Genomic DNA, 17,482 nt, shown 5'->3' with positions numbered 1-17,482 from the left:
CTAAAATTAATATTGTAAAAATTGACTAAAAATTGAAAAAACAAATGTGGGGAAAATATAGGGTAATTTTTCATGCACTGTTTGTAATTTCTTAGACATACTTTTAAAAAATATCTCTATGATTTTTAAACGTAATTATATTTACTTAAAATTTTAATTTTTTTTAAGGAACTTAAAATTTTATTTATATACTTTAGATTTTAAAATTTGAGTAAAAACTCGTTTTCATTTTATACAATTTTTATGCGGGTCAATTTACTCACCATCAAAAGTAAAATTTAAAATGTATTTTTATTTCGGGAAAATTTATTCTTTGCTATACCAAGTCAAAACTAATTTATCTTTAATATAAAAATATCATAAATTACTTTAAATTTTATTTTGCAAGAGGATTAAATTGATCCGCAATAGTCTCGTGAGCATAGTTCAGTTGATAGGACAATGCATTATTATATGCAGGGGCTGAGGTTCGAACCCCGGACACCCCACTTATTCACTTTATAAGGTGAATTCTAGCCACTGGACTGCCTGACAAAAAAAAAAAATTGGTCCGCAATAAAATGTTAAAATACCTCCTTAAAAAAAGGCTTAATAGCCGTTTTAGCACCCAAACATTTCCAAAGTTGCTATTTTAGCCCCCTAAAAAAAACTACAAAATCGCCCCCTAAGTTTTGCATCTGTGACTGTAACGCCCTAGTTGTCATATTTAATTATTTGATTTATGTGGAGTCTATATATATATATATATATATATATATATATATATATATATATATATATATATATATGATTTTTGGTGATTTATGTGGTGTGTTTATTTTATTATATAGTTTATTTTAATAATAATTAGAATAAGTGTGAAATAGTAATTATTTTGGTAATTGGGGAATTAATAGAAGTTAATAGAAATTATGGGGAGTTAAGTGAAAATAGAAGGGAGTTACAAGTAATGGGAAGTTAGGAAAGAGAAGTTAGAAAAGCTTTGTACGGAAAACTGACAAGTTGGGAGAAAAAGGAGAGAAGACCAAGTTAGAGTCAAGAGTGATTTTGTTGCACATTTCTTCTGCAATTTCTAAGGTAAGGGTGAGGTTTACTTCAATAGGGTAGTTATTGATTTCAGATTTTGAGTTTAACAGGTTTTGGTGAAAGTTGGGGATTTTGGGGTTTTATGATAAAAGGATGATTTTAGAGTTGTGAGTGTGAATTTGATGTTAGAAATAGGTTCTAAGTGCATACAGCAAGTTAATTTACATCTGTAATTTGATTTGGGGAGTGAATGGAAGAAAAATGAGATTTTTGGGAAAAACCAGTTTTCTGCCCGTACTGATGTTCATCGCTCGCCTCGCGAGCATTCATGTCTCGCCTCGCGAGTGAACAACATCAACACTCGCCTCGCGAGCAGACCAACTCGCCGTGGCGAGCAAGCCAGATCAAAACCTGAATTTTGAAATGTTGTTATAAGATGTTTTGGGGATGGTTTAATGTGCATAAATGATTTTAATGATGACTGGAGCAAGTTTTAGGTTAAAAAGATGAATAGGGAGCTTAGTATTGAGGTTTGAGTGAGAAAATGTCATTTTTCCCGAGAGCACCTATTTTTCACTCGTCTCGAGTTCGCCTTGAACTCGCCATGGCGAGCAGCCAGTTTTGTGAACTCGCCATAGCGAGCAGATGTGCTCGCGAGGCGAGCTACCCTGTTGTTGCGTGCTGTTTTGATTGCATGAATGGTAGTGATTTAATGTTGTTGTGTTGAGCATAGTTTCATGTAATTATGCACTATTCTGGATGATTGGATTGCTGAAATGTTTGAATGTTACTGATGGTTATGATGTATGATTTGTTATTTAAACATACATGTTGTAAAATGGAGTCATATGGAGTATGTATGCATAGTCAAGTTGTATGTAGATATACACAAGTAGGTCCATTGCATATGCATAAAACAGCGGAGAGGACTCATGTCCTGGAGCACTAGTTGCTCAACAGCGGTGAGGGCTTCGGTCCTGATGAATGCTTTAACCAATCAAAAGCGGTGAGGGCTTCGGTCCTGTTTGGTACCACATGCATAATTGCATCTATTGGGGAGTCTAAGGTGTTGTCTTAGCAGTGTTGTCATGTCATTTGCATGAGTCTTAGTTGTTGCTTTGATGATGATGATGTTGTTGATGAATATATGTAGATATTTATATACATATTGTGATGTGTGGATTTTGATGATGGTTGTTGGTGCTTGTGAATTATATATTTATATTTGCAAGATGATGTATTTGATGTTTAGGGTGTTAGATTCAATTGAAGATTTTGATATCTATATTTATTGTTGTGAATAGTCGGTGGTGGCTCAAGAGTCGTGTCTAGGGCTCTGATACGTGGGATGGGAATTATTATGTTATATTATTGTTGTTTTCCTTCCTATGTATCAATTTTTGGAACTTGTTGATGTGGCCTGGTTGATTGAGTTACTGTTGGTTAGGCTTTATGTCAAGATATTATTTTGGAGAATTTAACCGTTGTTGTGGTTATTTGAAATGTAAGCTTTCCGCTGCCTAAATTTTGAAGCTATGGATGATGTTGAATTAAATAGTTTTATTTTCTATTTAAGAATTTTTGAATTGTAGTGTAGCATGCCCGTTTTGGTGAAATACTCTGATGAATATTTGTTATTTAAATGTTTTTGGGTAACGGGGTGTTACAGTGACAGTTTTGCCCTTAAGGCCAATTTTGACTCCGTCTACGTTGATGTGGCACCCTAAGTGAGGTGCCACGTGTTATTTTTTTTTTACCAATAATTGGCCTTATGAGGGCAAAACTGCTACAGTTGCAAAACTTAGGAGACAGTTTTGTAATTTTTTCTTAGAGGATTAAAATTGTAACTTTGTGAAAGTTAGAGGGCGAAAACTGTTATTAAGCCTAAAAAAATGTTGAAATACCACAAAAATAAAATAAAATTGAAGGGGTTAAAATACCAAAATGAATGTTAACTTTTGAAACAAAAAATATTCCGAGTAAAAGTTAGCACAGCAGTCAACAAAGACTATACTAGTAGTAGTGTTTACTTGTCAATTGTCGTGTGATAGAAAATATTGGATGATAAAGTATGTGTCCATGAGTCAAGTCAATAACACACCTATTTTAATCGAAAAGGAAGGAAAACAGAATAAATCAATTATTTAATCAACTGATACTGTGTACCTGGGAGCCACATTCTTTTCTTTGAATATACATACAATTTCCAGCTCATTCAGCTGCCACACATTTTGTTTTAAGTCAAAACTTAACTATGGCCATTAAACATGAATTAATGCTTACTTTTAGGGGAGGTTTCACCGTCCGGCAACCCCGGGTTCGATGGATAATTATTGACGGATCTTCTTTGGAATTCATGGTACCGCAATGTTTATATATATATATATATATATTATATCAGGCATGTTTTGATTCTTTCTTCTTCTCCCTTTTTTATATTTGTGTTTTACTTTTTTGTCAAAGAGTTCCATGGAGGGAATCAAACACACCTCTAGGTTATACTCATGTAAATTAAACCACTATAGCAGTTATAAGTTTTGACAAATCTTTCAAACAGCTTAATATATATTTCATAGAATTTTGATATCCCCGAGAAAATAACTCAAGATCCGCCATTGTCGATAAATACTTCAAACAACTTAATATGACGATCCTTTTTTATTTTTATATATGACTATTTATATATATATATATTATTTTTATTTTTTTGTGAAGGAAGAAATTTATATATATATATATATATATATATATTATGTCACGTGTAAATTTACGATAAATTTTTCACCCAAACTCTATGTAATTCCTAGCTCTGCCACTACTTACTTTAGAGTTAAGTTTTGCGGATTATTTCGTCTGTTAAAAGTACAGTTCCACTTCCGGTCTATGTTGGCTCCCAGCAGAGAGGACAAAATATTGTTTTCGTTGAAAAGTAGCACTAAGAGACAAACAAAATATAATTAGAGCAATGATATATGTACATTCATGACAACTTTATTTTTTCTCTTTTGATTAATCAAAAATAATTGAGAGAGAAAAAGAAAGAGAAAAAATAATAACATCATGTAAATATGAGAGAGAAAATTGTTAAAAAATGTAATAAAATGGTTGTACAAATATCATTTCTTATATAATTAACGTAGTCTTTGTTTTCATCATCTATATCGTCATTCTTTCGATAAAATACAATCATCTATACCGTCATAGCCTATATTTTTATGGACCGTGTTTGTTCAACATTTTAAAGACATTTTGTTTTCCACAAATAGTTTTAAGATTTTTACTTCAAATTCTTCGTATGTACTGACGTAGTCTACATTTAATAAGGTTGAACTTAGTCTTATAATATGTGTAATACTCAATTTAGTTCTTACGCAACTCATACTTGGAGGATGAAAATCAAATATTGTATATATTATGTAGACCAATTTCAATGTGAATAAATATTTTAGAGACAAAAATAAAACAACAAAGACCAAACATAAGTGATATATTTATCAGGACTCAATAAGTGATATATCAAAAAAAAAAAAACGATGCAAAGAGAAGGAGGTGGTTATCGGAGGGCGTTTCTGAGGGGTGCAAATAGCTCAAACGAGTTGGGCCTCCCTCAAGGATGGGCCTCAATTTTTTTTTCCCTCCAATAAGAAAAAAAATTTATTTCATTCCCTCACAAAAGTTGAAACGCGTTTCCTCGCTCTCATCACCGATTTTCTTCCATTCCATCACCGATTCACAACCACCATCACTGATCAATCATCAACTGATTCACTTCATCAGACTTTCCTTCTTCTTCTTCCTTCTTCACCAAAACATCACTGATTCTCAACTCTCAAGGTTTCAATCAGTTTTCCCCTTTCCAAAACAACACTGTTTGGTAAGTAAATAAACTCTCTTTCATTAATTTGAATGTTGAAATTGCTAAAATAGAGATTGATAGAAATTTGTTGAATGTTGAAAACAGCACTGTTTCAAATTTCAATCGGTTTTCCAATTTCCAAAACAACACTGTTTATTGAATGTTGAAATTGCTAAAATAGAGATTGATAAAGATTGATAGAGATTTGGTTGATTATTAACAGAATTAGTAATAATTGATTTCAGCATATTTACTATTTTGGGAGTTTTTGCTAAAATTATTCAAATTTATGTGTATAATTGAATTTATATAACATATATGTTGTTAATTACTAATTATGTTTTAATTTTATTTTATGGTTCAATCTCAACATTGTATGTCTAATGATGTGGTTCAACTTCAACATTGCGGAATTGCTCAAGAACGGTGAAGAATTTCAGGTTCTTTATTTTTTTTAATCTTCCTGTATGCCTCCTAAATTGGCTCCTCCTAGATTGCCGCCTAAGATTCGAAAGTTTGAGTCTGGCGCTGAGAAGCGTAGGAAAAAGAAAAAAATTGTTGTCCTCTTGTTTTAGCCTTTTAGGATTATTAGAATTAGTTCCTCTTGATTTTGGTGTTAGGTGGGGGTTCCTCATGTATACGGTAATCATTTTCACCTCTGGGTGTACCGCATATATACGGCACCTTATATTTATCTTTTAAAAAATATAAATAGAACATTGCTCTTTTAAAAAAAATATGTTTTGATTTTATCACTAGCCTCTTTTCATTCCCAAAGCCGAGCCTCCGAATTCTCAGGGACGACCCTGGTGGTTACCCTAGGCCCTAGTCTCCGTCAAGGACAACTGCGCCGGTATTCTCAATCGTCGGTGGTGAGGTACGAATGGTGGTCGTGGTTCAAGTAAGGTGCCAAAAAATGGGGGGATAAGGGAGAATGAGCTGAGTTGAATCACAACATTGGAAAGCGTTCGGACAAGGTTATTGAGTTCAGGACATGCAGCAGGGGATTCATGGCAAGGAGGTTTCGGATATGAGTGGTTTGATCAGCATAGGGTTATGGCGCAATGTAGTTTTCAATCGGTACGATCACGGTTCAGCAGGGAACAACGTGCCACTTTTTCTAGTCTTGTGCGATCAAGAATTGGTTCAGGTCACGGCTTTTCTAGTTCATGGTCTCCAATTCGACAGGGAGAGTAGGAAAATCATGTGGGTTCTGAATTTAAGAAATTTGTTTCTTTTTACTTTACCAAAGTTTGTGGTATGTTGGAGGATGTGTATCTAGCTAAAAAACGCAACGCCAATGGTCATGCTTATGGTTTTGTGTACTTTTGCAATGTCAAAGATGTTGGTAAATTGTCTGAGGCTTTGAATAATGTCTATTTTGGTAATTATCGGGTTTCAGCCAAGGTTGAAAAGGTTTGATCGGTTCGGCAATTCAAAGGAGGTGGTTAAGGAGAGGGCGTTTCGGGTGGGGTAGATCGAAGAGGGAGAGAAGGTTCTTGAGGACAATGATGTGTCTGAGTTTGGTTCAATTTTGGGGGAATGCAAAAGATGTTTCAATGTTTTTTTTTTTTAATTCTAAGGTGAAGTTCAGTCGAAGATAAGCGAATGAAGTCGCTCATACTTTTGCTAAAAATATCATATTCTTAGTTGGTTATCATGTCTTTAATGATGTACCTCTATATATTTTGATTTTGATTTTTGATTTTGATTAGTAATGAAAAGTTATAAGCTATTTTCCTTAAAATAAAATAAAAATTAAAACCCTATGTCGTTAACAAGAAGCTGTGATTCCCGTGTTTCACTAAAAACAAACGTACTAGTACCGGTGAATATGAATCACGTTGATGTCCATGACCAAAACCAAAGCCGGATTCAAGATTGAATGAATGAATTCTATATAATATGTAGTGACGCTAAATCTTTGAATCTATTGGCCATATCTCATTTCGTGCATAATTATCCTCAAACAAGGCTGTCTTTCTTGACTAATCTTAATTTATTAATATTTGAGTAAGAAAAACTATTAATATTTATCTTTTGAGGGAATTAATTTATTGATCTAAAAAACTATTAATATTTATCATTTTCAAAGTTCAACAAAATATTAATTATTGATTTGTTAATAATGTTTTTTATGTTGTTTATTGGAGAAAAATAAATAGATGAAATAAGATAATAAATAATTAAGAGAATTATAAAATATGAAAAATGATTTTTTTTTAAGGATAAAAAAATTATAGATCAATATTTATTGATTATTTTGGTACATAATTTTTTTGAGGGGAGTGTCTTGGTACACATAAAGAGATAAAAAAGACAGTTAAAAAGTGACAAATAAAATACTAGTATCGTAATTTTATTAAGGTCATACAAACAAGTGCTACAAAAATATTTGTTGAAAAAGCAAAAGATTTTTATTTTTTGACAAAAGATAAAAGTTTTACCTTAAAAACAACAATTTTTAAATATTAAAAAAAAGTTGAATACACATTTTCTTATCTTTCTTAAAACAATATTTCTATTTTAAATTCGTTAGACATTCTTTAACATTTCCATTTTATTAATCCTATATGTATGATTTTGGGTGCGTTTGTTTTAACTTAAAAAAAAATTGATTCTATGTCAGAAAGTTTATAAAAAAAAAAAAAGATTAGAAGTTATTTGTGTTTGTTCGCTATCCAAAGAATGATTTTTAACTAGTTTATGTTTTACCGCCTTGTTTTTTTTTAAATAGATTTTTAAAAAAATTAATCCTAATAATTTTTTATTTTAAAGTCAAAATATATTTTTTTATAAAATGATTTTTCAAAAATCGTATACAAACACTTAAAAATAACAAAAGTGGTTTTTTTCTTTCTTAAAAATATAAAACAAACCGGACCTTTATGTGTCAATCAATGTTTTTTTGGATATATTCTATTATCACAAGTCACAACACAACATCTATCTGAATCCACAGCTAGGTCAAAAAAATGAGTGAGGAACTGAGGGTAGGTATGCAATTTTGCCCATCTACTTCGCCCATGCTAGCATGTGACATATATGGTGGTGTTATGGAACTTGATTTTGATACTAAAATAACAACACTCCTTAAAATATGGATTTTGCCTTATAAAAATGTCAAATATTTTTTGCCGACAAAGACACTTTATCAAGTAGAGAAATTTACTAATATATTTTAAAGTTTTTCAAAGTTTACAAAAGCAAAACAGAAAAGTTCTAACATGTTATCAAAATTATTCATAAATGTTCAATAGTAAAATATGATAGCTGAGATGTACAAAGGAAACATCACAATCACAACAAAGAAACAATATTCCAAGATATTGATATTGATCGGTAAAATATGATAGTTTCTTGGACTTTTCCATCTGTGGAGGGAGTATCTCATGTATCGTTTCTTGATAATATGGTTTTGGATGAAAAATGTTGGGCTGATATCCAAGCTAATTTTAAGCGATATTGCTACTTAGGTGTATATATTATCTAGGCTTAAATATGTATTTTATCCTTGCAATTAGGGGTCGTTTAAAAATTGGTTCATGTAATCGCTAATCCTGGCAATTTACCTTTGCATTGTTTAATCATTTAAAATTTCGTCCCTCTCCCCACTTAATCACTGCCACGTCACTAATTTGAGGACGTGGCAATCACTGTCACACATGAAATTCCAATTTTACCACTGGGTTTCCAATTCTTTCTTCAATATTTTGTCCTCTTCTTAAGGGCAAAATTGGAATTTCATGTGTGGCAGTGATTGCCACGTCATCAAATTAGTGACGTGACAGTGATTAAGTTGATCAAAGGACGAAATTTTAAATGATTAATGATTGCAAGGCTAGTTTGCAAGGATTAGCGAATACAAGGACCGATTTTTAAACGACCCTTAATTGCAAGGATAAAATACATATTTAAGCCTATTATCTATCAAACATTTTTCATTTGATAGAGGGGGTAACATTCGAATAAAATCACACATTATTACCCGTGATTTTTTTCGAATAAACCCACTAAAATTATTAATAAAGGTAAGAAATGAGGTAGTGTGGACAGCAGCCCATATGAATCGGGAAATACTTGAGTGACTTTGCATTTTGGTGATTTTGACGACTTTAGTGTATTTTATATGAAAGAGAATGATAGATATGTGATTATAATAAACTATTTTGATAACGAAAAATTATCGGTTAAAAGAAAGATAGAGACAAAGTCACTAAAGTGACTGAAACGTCAGCCGAATGAATCCATGTGATTTATAGAGAAAACTAGCAAGTCCAACTGCAGTTCACACTTCACTACAGTTCACACTTCACATTTGAATTTGAATGTTCCTTGTAGAAAAGTATAGCAACAAATAACAACCACAAGAAAGTTCTCACCTATCCCTGTACTGTACATGCAATCCCACAAACACAAGATAGGTTCTGTGAATAACATGTTGTATGCCACCCTTACTAAGCTACTAGAAAGGCATTAGTAGGTGAGGACTGAGGATATACACAATTTGATATAAAAATAAATAAACACTACTAATTCAAAACAAAATTAATTGATTTTTAAATTGGTCATAGTTTCCAACCTTGAATAAGTATAAAATGTTTAACTAAGTAAAAACTCCTTATTTTCATCTAAACAATAATTAGCTATGCAAAAAGCAAAATTAATTGATTTTAAATTGGTCATAATTTTCAACCTTGAAAGATTTTCTAATCTTTCAGTAAGCAATAACTGCACTCTTCAACTTAAGAAGCATATAATTTTGAGTGGCAGCTTGAAGATAGTAGTATTTTATTTCATATTAACCGACGAATCACTCATTGTACGTAAGCCGCCGCCACAGAGAAAGAGTATGGAAACATAATAGTTTTATTTTGCATTTTGCATTATGTGTACATCATTGAAGAAATAAAAATATTTTCATTGAAGCCATCTTTGTAGTTGTAGGCCCCGCAAAGATAGAAGAAAATTAGGACCTAACCCTTTAAACACGAGTGAGACTTTAATGTTATACTGAATCAAGAGATTATTACCTTTATAAAAGGGGAGTGTTGGAAACCTTTTCTCTCAGGGCAAAACATCAAACCTATTTGTTCTCAACACCTACCTAAGAGTAACCAATAATAACATTGTTTCTATTCTTAGTATCCTTAACAACTTAAGCAAATATATACAATACACCATGTTGGTGGAAATTGCAATTGCTTTATTGGTGATTGCTCTTTTTATACACTTACGTCCAACACCTACTGCAAAATCAAAGGCACTTCGCCATCTTCCAAATCCACCAAGCCCTAAACCACGTCTTCCTTTCATTGGTCATCTTCATCTTTTGGATAACCCACTTCTTCACCACACTCTTATCAAGTTAGGAAAGCGTTATGGACCTTTGTACACTCTTTACTTTGGTTCCATGCCTACCGTTGTTGCATCCACTCCTGACTTGTTTAAACTTTTCCTTCAAACCCATGAAGCTACTTCCTTTAACACAAGATTCCAAACCTCTGCTATTAGTCGTCTTACCTATGATAATTCTGTTGCTATGGTTCCATTTGCACCTTATTGGAAGTTTATTAGAAAGCTTATCATGAACGACTTGCTCAACGCCACCACTGTTAACAAATTGAGGCCATTGAGGAGCCGAGAAATCCTTAAGGTTCTTAAGGTCATGGCTAATAGTGCTGAAACTCAACAGCCACTTGATGTCACTGAGGAGCTTCTCAAGTGGACAAACAGCACAATCTCTACCATGATGTTGGGTGAGGCCGAAGAGGTTAGAGATATTGCTCGTGATGTTCTTAAGATCTTTGGAGAATATAGTGTTACAAACTTTATTTGGCCTTTGAACAAGTTTAAGTTTGGAAACTATGATAAGAGAACTGAGGAGATTTTCAATAAGTATGATCCTATCATTGAAAAGGTTATCAAGAAACGACAAGAGATTGTGAACAAAAGAAAAAATGGAGAAATCGTAGAGGGCGAGCAGAATGTTGTTTTTCTTGACACTTTGCTTGAATTTGCACAAGATGAGACCATGGAGATCAAAATTACAAAGGAACAAATCAAGGGTCTTGTTGTGGTGAGTTTCTTTTCTTCTAATTGCTTTGGTGTTAAATACATACTCCCTCCGGTCACTATTATAATCAAAAAAACTATTTTTTAGGTTCACTGAAAAAATGACCACATCCATTACTCATTCAATGAACCTAAGAAGTGGTTTTTTGCTTGTAAGAGTGACCGATGAGAGTATATTACATTTTAGATAAGATTTTCTCTCTCCATTATATGCTAAGTTAAATTCCTTTGTTTGCAGGATTTCTTCTCTGCAGGGACAGATTCCACAGCTGTGGCAACAGAATGGACTTTGGCAGAGCTCATCAACAATCCAAGAGTATGGAAGAAAGCACAAGAAGAGATTGACTCTGTTGTGGGAAAAGATAGACTAGTTGACGAATCAGATGTTCAGAATCTTCCATACATTCGCGCCATGGTGAAGGAGGTATTCCGTTTGCACCCACCACTACCCGTGGTGAAGAGAAAATGCACCGAAGAGTGTGAGATCAATGGTTATGTGATCCCGGAGGGAGCTTTGATACTTTTCAATGTATGGCAAGTGGGAAGAGACCCAAAATATTGGGAAAAACCATTGGAATTTCGTCCAGAGAGGTTCTTAGAAAATGCAAGCCAAGGTGAAGGTGAAGCAGCTTCAATTGATCTTAGGGGTCAACATTTCACACTTCTACCATTTGGGTCTGGAAGAAGGATGTGTCCTGGAGTCAATTTGGCAACAGCAGGAATGGCAACACTACTTTCATCAATTATTCAGTGTTTTGATCTACAAGTACCAGGCCCACATGGACAAATATTGAAAGGTGATGATGTTAAGGTTAGCATGGATGAGAGACCTGGTCTTACGGTTCCAAGAGCACATAATCTCATGTGTGTTCCACTTGCAAGAGCTGGTGTTGCTGCTAAACTCCTTTCCTGATAAAACATACACGTACAACACAAATGGTCCATGAGTGATGTTTCATATTGTATTGACCTTTCTTCAATAAGATATCATTGAGATTCAGTGAATCACATGGATACATACTACATACTACGATAGTACGTATGATGTAATTTTCTTCTTTTTCTGTTTTCCTTTTTCCACAAAACAAGTGTTGTAAGAGCGTACAAATCTATAATTTGTATCAACGTATCCATTAATACCAATACTGTACTCTTGGTTTATCTTTCCAAATTTGTTGTAACTCTCCATAGTTCATATAATGAACAAATGTGTGTTGAAAACCAATACATTCCCATTGGACGAAAGACTAATGTCTACACCCTAACAAACTTGACGTTTGATGGACTTTGATACAAGTCAACCTGACGAAGGACAAATGTCTATGCCCTAACATGCGTGACGCTTTGTGAATTATGAACTGATACATGTACAAGTCGACCCGGCGAAGAATAAACAACTACATTGCAAAAGACTTGACGTTTGGTGGACTATGGACTGGTACGAAGGACACCACGTGGATTCTTACACTTTGACTATTCAACTTATGCTAAGCTCATCTCCACCATTCAACATGCATGCATAGCTCGACTTGACCGCTCATAAGGCTATAAAAGCATATACTTAGAAGGCAAGAGGGATCTATCCATTTCTAGGGACAACAATGTATTTTACTTGGTCATTCTCAAAGTACTCTTGAAATTTCACATTTCATAGATTAGCTCGTTGATATATCTATATATCTTGTGTTTCATTATCAAAGTAATTATCTTGTGTTTATATACGTGAACAATATTTGAATTTTTTTAAATATGTTTGAGAAAATGAAATTTATAGGAATAATGTTAATGAAAAGTATTATTGAAGTTCTTTTTTACTAGTATTATTGAAGATATAGCTAGCAAAATGATATAAATTTATGAATGTAAATATATATTTTATGTTCTTTTTATGTTCCAATAATAAGTATGTTAAATTATTAACAAAAACAAATAAATAAGCATTAAAAATACAATCATTAATAAATATATGAGTATTGTTCTATCTACAACATGTACTTGAACCAGAATATTATTATATAAAATTGATTTTCTTTTATAAAATATAAAATTGAATTAACCAACTAACTAACATGATAGAAATAGTTATAGTTAATTATAACAATTTATATTGGCCTGCTGTGTCATCCAATTTACATGCATATAAACCATCATTTTGTATCTATATGTAACGAAACGATGAAGACTTGGCTTCGGTCTCCTCTGGACTAGAATATTTGTAATTATTGGATGGATGCTTATCGGCAATAAAGTCGAGCAGATAATTTAAAATTGGATACGTGTGATGCCGACTACTCACGGATATGTAGTTTTTTTTTTTTGGTTAAATAGTATGTGGTGTCTCGGTTCGAACTCCAACTCCTACGTATAATATGTAATATTTCTGTCAACTGAGCTAAGCTCATAGAATACATAGTTTAAATGTATTAAATTCATTTATTTTATTTTTTAAAATATTTTATCGGATTCGTATCGAATACTTCAAAAATATTCGAGAATACGTATCTAAAAATATATGTGAGAAACTCGTATGTACACCGATGTTTAGACGAGGTTTTATTTTGAGCTTTTTTAGTGATATTTAAGTTGATATTCTTTTTTTGAAAACTCGTTTAAGTTGATATTCTAACGTAGAGACTATAGTATTATTTTTTTTATTTTTTTTTGCATGAGAAAAAGAAAAAAGAAGAAAACTAAGTCCTTGAAAAGGACACGCCTAAAGCATCGACTAGTAAAGTATGTGATAAATACGAAAGAGGTTCATCAAATGTAATAAGATGGTCTGAACTATTAGCTCTTAACTTAGCAAGGATATTCAACGCAAGAGTTTCCTTCCTGAAGGATATGCATAATTATGGATGAGTTTCAAGAGATTTGCATAATGATGAAACCTCGAGATGTCTTTCATCACCAACTGTACCACATGAAGAGAGTCGGAGAAACACATAAGCTTTCTATAATCTGCCTCCCAACATAACTTTATACCAGTCAACTACGCTTGAATCTCAACGTGAAAAACTTGCATATAGGGTCTTACCTACTGTTCAACCGATTCTTCGCAAAATTTAAATAAAACGACATTGTTCTTTCAAAAAAAAAATTAAATAAAACGACATTGTTTTAGATGTGTTTGTTTACACAGTTTGAAGCAGTTTATTTTATGAATCAACATAAAACAGCACCAACCGTTCATAAAGAACAGTAGGTAAGTTTTTTTCAATCTCAACATGTAAAATATTCGAGATCTCCATGGTACCAAAGGAAACTTCCATCGTGCTTACGTATTAACCCATCATATCCCGTCTTTCCTCGATTGTTCAAAGCACTTCCATCAACATTGAGAATTACGGTGTCCTCATGCTACCAGCTCAACATTAGAAAAATTCTATAATGAGTTCTTTTTTTTAAGTTAAAGTTCTATATTGAGTTGTTATCATAATTATTTTCTTTTATAAATATTTCACATATATATAGTTTTTATTATTAAAATTTTGTGAATATATCTAGATTCTATGGCATCGTGATTCAAAATTTTCACATATCAACATGTTTATGTGTATGTTGGATTTCACTTTTAGATAGGCTATAATTAATTTTGAAGTGTAGTATTGATTGCAACATATTTAGTTATTGTCGAGTTGAATTAATTACGCTGATTTTACTTTAAGTTAGAATTTGTAATTATTTTTTGATTCTATAATTGATTTTTACACATTAATTTATTGTTAACTCACTTTAAAATGAATGTATCTAAACACAAAAAAAAAAAAAAAAAATTATTCAAAATCATTTTTAACTAATATCAATTTTACGGAATGAATCTTATCAAAATCAATTATTTCTACCGGACAGCCAAACACGCACTCATGGGACCATTATGCATTAGTTTGTGTTTGTAGACATGTGCAGTAAAGGACAAAATTTGAGTGGGACCTTCTCAACTGTAACCAGGAATGCAGAAGAACAATGGGTCATGTTTTGTTAGAGAAATGATATTTGTACATCTATTTTCTAATAACTTTTGTGATAATTTTTTTTTATTATATTTTTACTTTCTCTTTCTATTGATTTGATTTTTGTGCCAACACATGTTTTTCTTTGTAAAAATATGATTGTCAGTGTGATTGTCTATCAAATTGATATTTAAATAACATTGCTCTTTTTTCTAATCTTCCATGTATATCCAATAAGAGAAAAACCCACAGAAAAAATACAATTAATTCTTATTTATTTTTAATCAAATACTCATCATGAGCTTCTCAAAGATGCCACGCAACGAGAGAAACTTAGGCAAGAAGCTCCAACTAAGTGGTTTTGTTTTTATCTGTTTTCTTTAATAAGTTTAATAATTGATTTTCACACATTAATTTATTGTTAACTCACTTTAAAATGAATGTATCTAAACGCAAAAAAAAAAAAAATTATTCAAAATCATTTTTAACTAATATCAATTTTACGGAATGAATCTTATCAAAATCAATTATTTCTACCGTAGAGCCAAACACGCACTCATGGGACCATTATGCATTAGTTTGTGTTTGTAGACATGTGCAGTAAAGGACAAAATTTGAGTGGGACCTTCTCAACTGTAACCAGGAATGCAGAAGAACAATGGGTCATGTTTTGTTAGAGAAATGATATTTGTACATCTATTTTCTAATAACTTTTGTGATAATTTTTTTTTATTATATTTTTACTTTCTCTTTCTATTGATTTGGTTTTTGTGCCAACACATGTTTTTCTTTGTAAAAATATGATTGTCAGTGTGATTGTCAATCAAATTGATATTTAAATAACATTGCTCTTTTTTCTAATCTTCCATGTATATCCAATAAGAGAAAAACCCACAGAAAAAATACATTTAATTCTTATTTATTTTTAATCAAATACTCATCATGAGCTTCTCAAAGATGCCACGCAACGAGAGAAACTTAGGCAAGAAGCTCCAACTAAGTGGTTTTGTTTTTATCTGTTTTCTTTAATAAGTTTAATAATTGATTTTCACACATTAATTTATTGTTAACTCACTTTAAAATGAATGTATCTAAACGCAAAAAAAAAAAAAAATTATTCAAAATCATTTTTAACTAATATCAATTTTACGGAATGAATCTTATCAAAATCAATTATTTCTACCGGACAGCCAAACACGCACTCATGGGACCATTATGCATTAGTTTGTGTTTGTAGACATGTGCAGTAAAGGACAAAATTTGAGTGGGACCTTCTCAACTGTAACCAGGAATGCAGAAGAACAATGGGTCATGTTTTGTTAGAGAAATGATATTTGTACATCTATTTTCTAATAACTTTTGTGATAATTTTTTTTTATTATATTTTTACTTTCTCTTTCTATTGATTTGATTTTTGTGCCAACACATGTTTTTCTTTGTAAAAATATGATTGTCAGTGTGATTGTCAATCAAATTGATATTTAAATAACATTGCTCTTTTTTCTAATCTTCCATGTATATCCAATAAGAGAAAAACCCACAGAAAAAATACATTTAATTCTTATTTATTTTTAATCAAATTCATTGACAATAATATATATTATATACACTTAAACTTCATTTATAAATGTAAAGGATACGCTTAAGTTTAGTTAAAATCTGAATCAAAAGTTGTGAAAAAAACATTTGATGATCAAAACTTGTTAAAGAATTTTAGAGGAACTAAAAATAAAATTTAAAATATTTATAGAGATTAATTTTGTTTTTTGAAAGATAGAGACTAAAAATTTAGGCTAAAGTGTACTTTTCCCTTTTAAGTTTAAAAAAGTACGATTTTGACCCCCTGTTAAACAAAATGACAAGTTTAAACTTCTAAATTTTTGAAAGATTTTTTACATACATGTTCATAATATCGTAAGACACTCTTTTATAAAAAAAAATTAGTTTTTTAACATATAATGAATTAAATATGAATTTTTCTAAAAGCCAAAATTTCAAGATTATATTAATGAAAATTTGGACCTAATAATAAAATTTTAAGTTACTTTTTTGCGGAGGAACTTTGTATAATATTCTAAGTAAGTATATGAAAAATATGTTACAAATTTAAAAGTTTAAGCACAATTAAGCAAATTTTAATTTTACAAGGACTAAAAGTATGTGGTGGTCCCTATTAAATTAAAATTTGTTTAATTATACTTAAACTTTTATATTTTTAAATGATTTTTAACAGACATGTTAAGAACATTATAATAATCTCTTTTAGAAAAAATTATAATTTTTTAACATGTAATGAATTAAATATAATTTTTTTAAAACACCCAAAATTCAAGATAAAATTGACGAAAATTTGGACCTAAAAATAAAATTTTGAGCTAATTTATTGTGGCGGAACCTTTTATAATGTTTTAAACAAGTATGTAAAAAATCATTAAAATTTTTAAAATTTTAAGCATAATTAAACAAATTTTATTTTAACAGGGACTAAAAACACTAACGGAAAATTTTGTAGGGACTAAAAAATGTGATTTATTTTTATATGGACAAAAAACAAAACTGCAGATATTTATAGGGA

General features: G+C 31.3%; 1 protein-coding gene across 1 annotated transcript; it reads left to right on the top strand.

The window, feature by feature from the left end:
- The first annotated feature begins 9,902 nt into the window (after positions 1-9,902).
- Positions 9,903-12,128, top strand: LOC25493068 (2-hydroxyisoflavanone synthase). Its single transcript, XM_013601474.3, has 2 exons — positions 9,903-10,961; positions 11,196-12,128. The coding sequence occupies exons 1-2, from the start codon at positions 10,065-10,067 to the stop codon at positions 11,868-11,870; spliced, it is 1,572 nt and encodes a 523-aa protein (XP_013456928.2). The 5' UTR covers positions 9,903-10,064; the 3' UTR covers positions 11,871-12,128.
- The last annotated feature ends 5,354 nt before the right edge of the window (positions 12,129-17,482 follow it).

This window comes from Medicago truncatula, chromosome 4 (assembly GCF_003473485.1).
Source record: "Medicago truncatula cultivar Jemalong A17 chromosome 4, MtrunA17r5.0-ANR, whole genome shotgun sequence".
NCBI lineage: Eukaryota > Viridiplantae > Streptophyta > Magnoliopsida > Fabales > Fabaceae > Medicago > Medicago truncatula.
Note: the sequence above shows the minus strand (reverse complement) of the source record. Positions and strands in the feature narration are given on the sequence as shown.

Coding starts and splice junctions, on each gene's coding strand:
- LOC25493068 (XM_013601474.3), top strand. CDS start 10,065: ATGTTGGTGGAAATTGCAATTGCTTTATTGGTGATTGCTCTTTTTATA. Junction 10,962..11,195: donor AAATCAAGGGTCTTGTTGTG/GTGAGTTTCTTT, acceptor CTTTGTTTGCAG/GATTTCTTCTCTGCAGGGAC.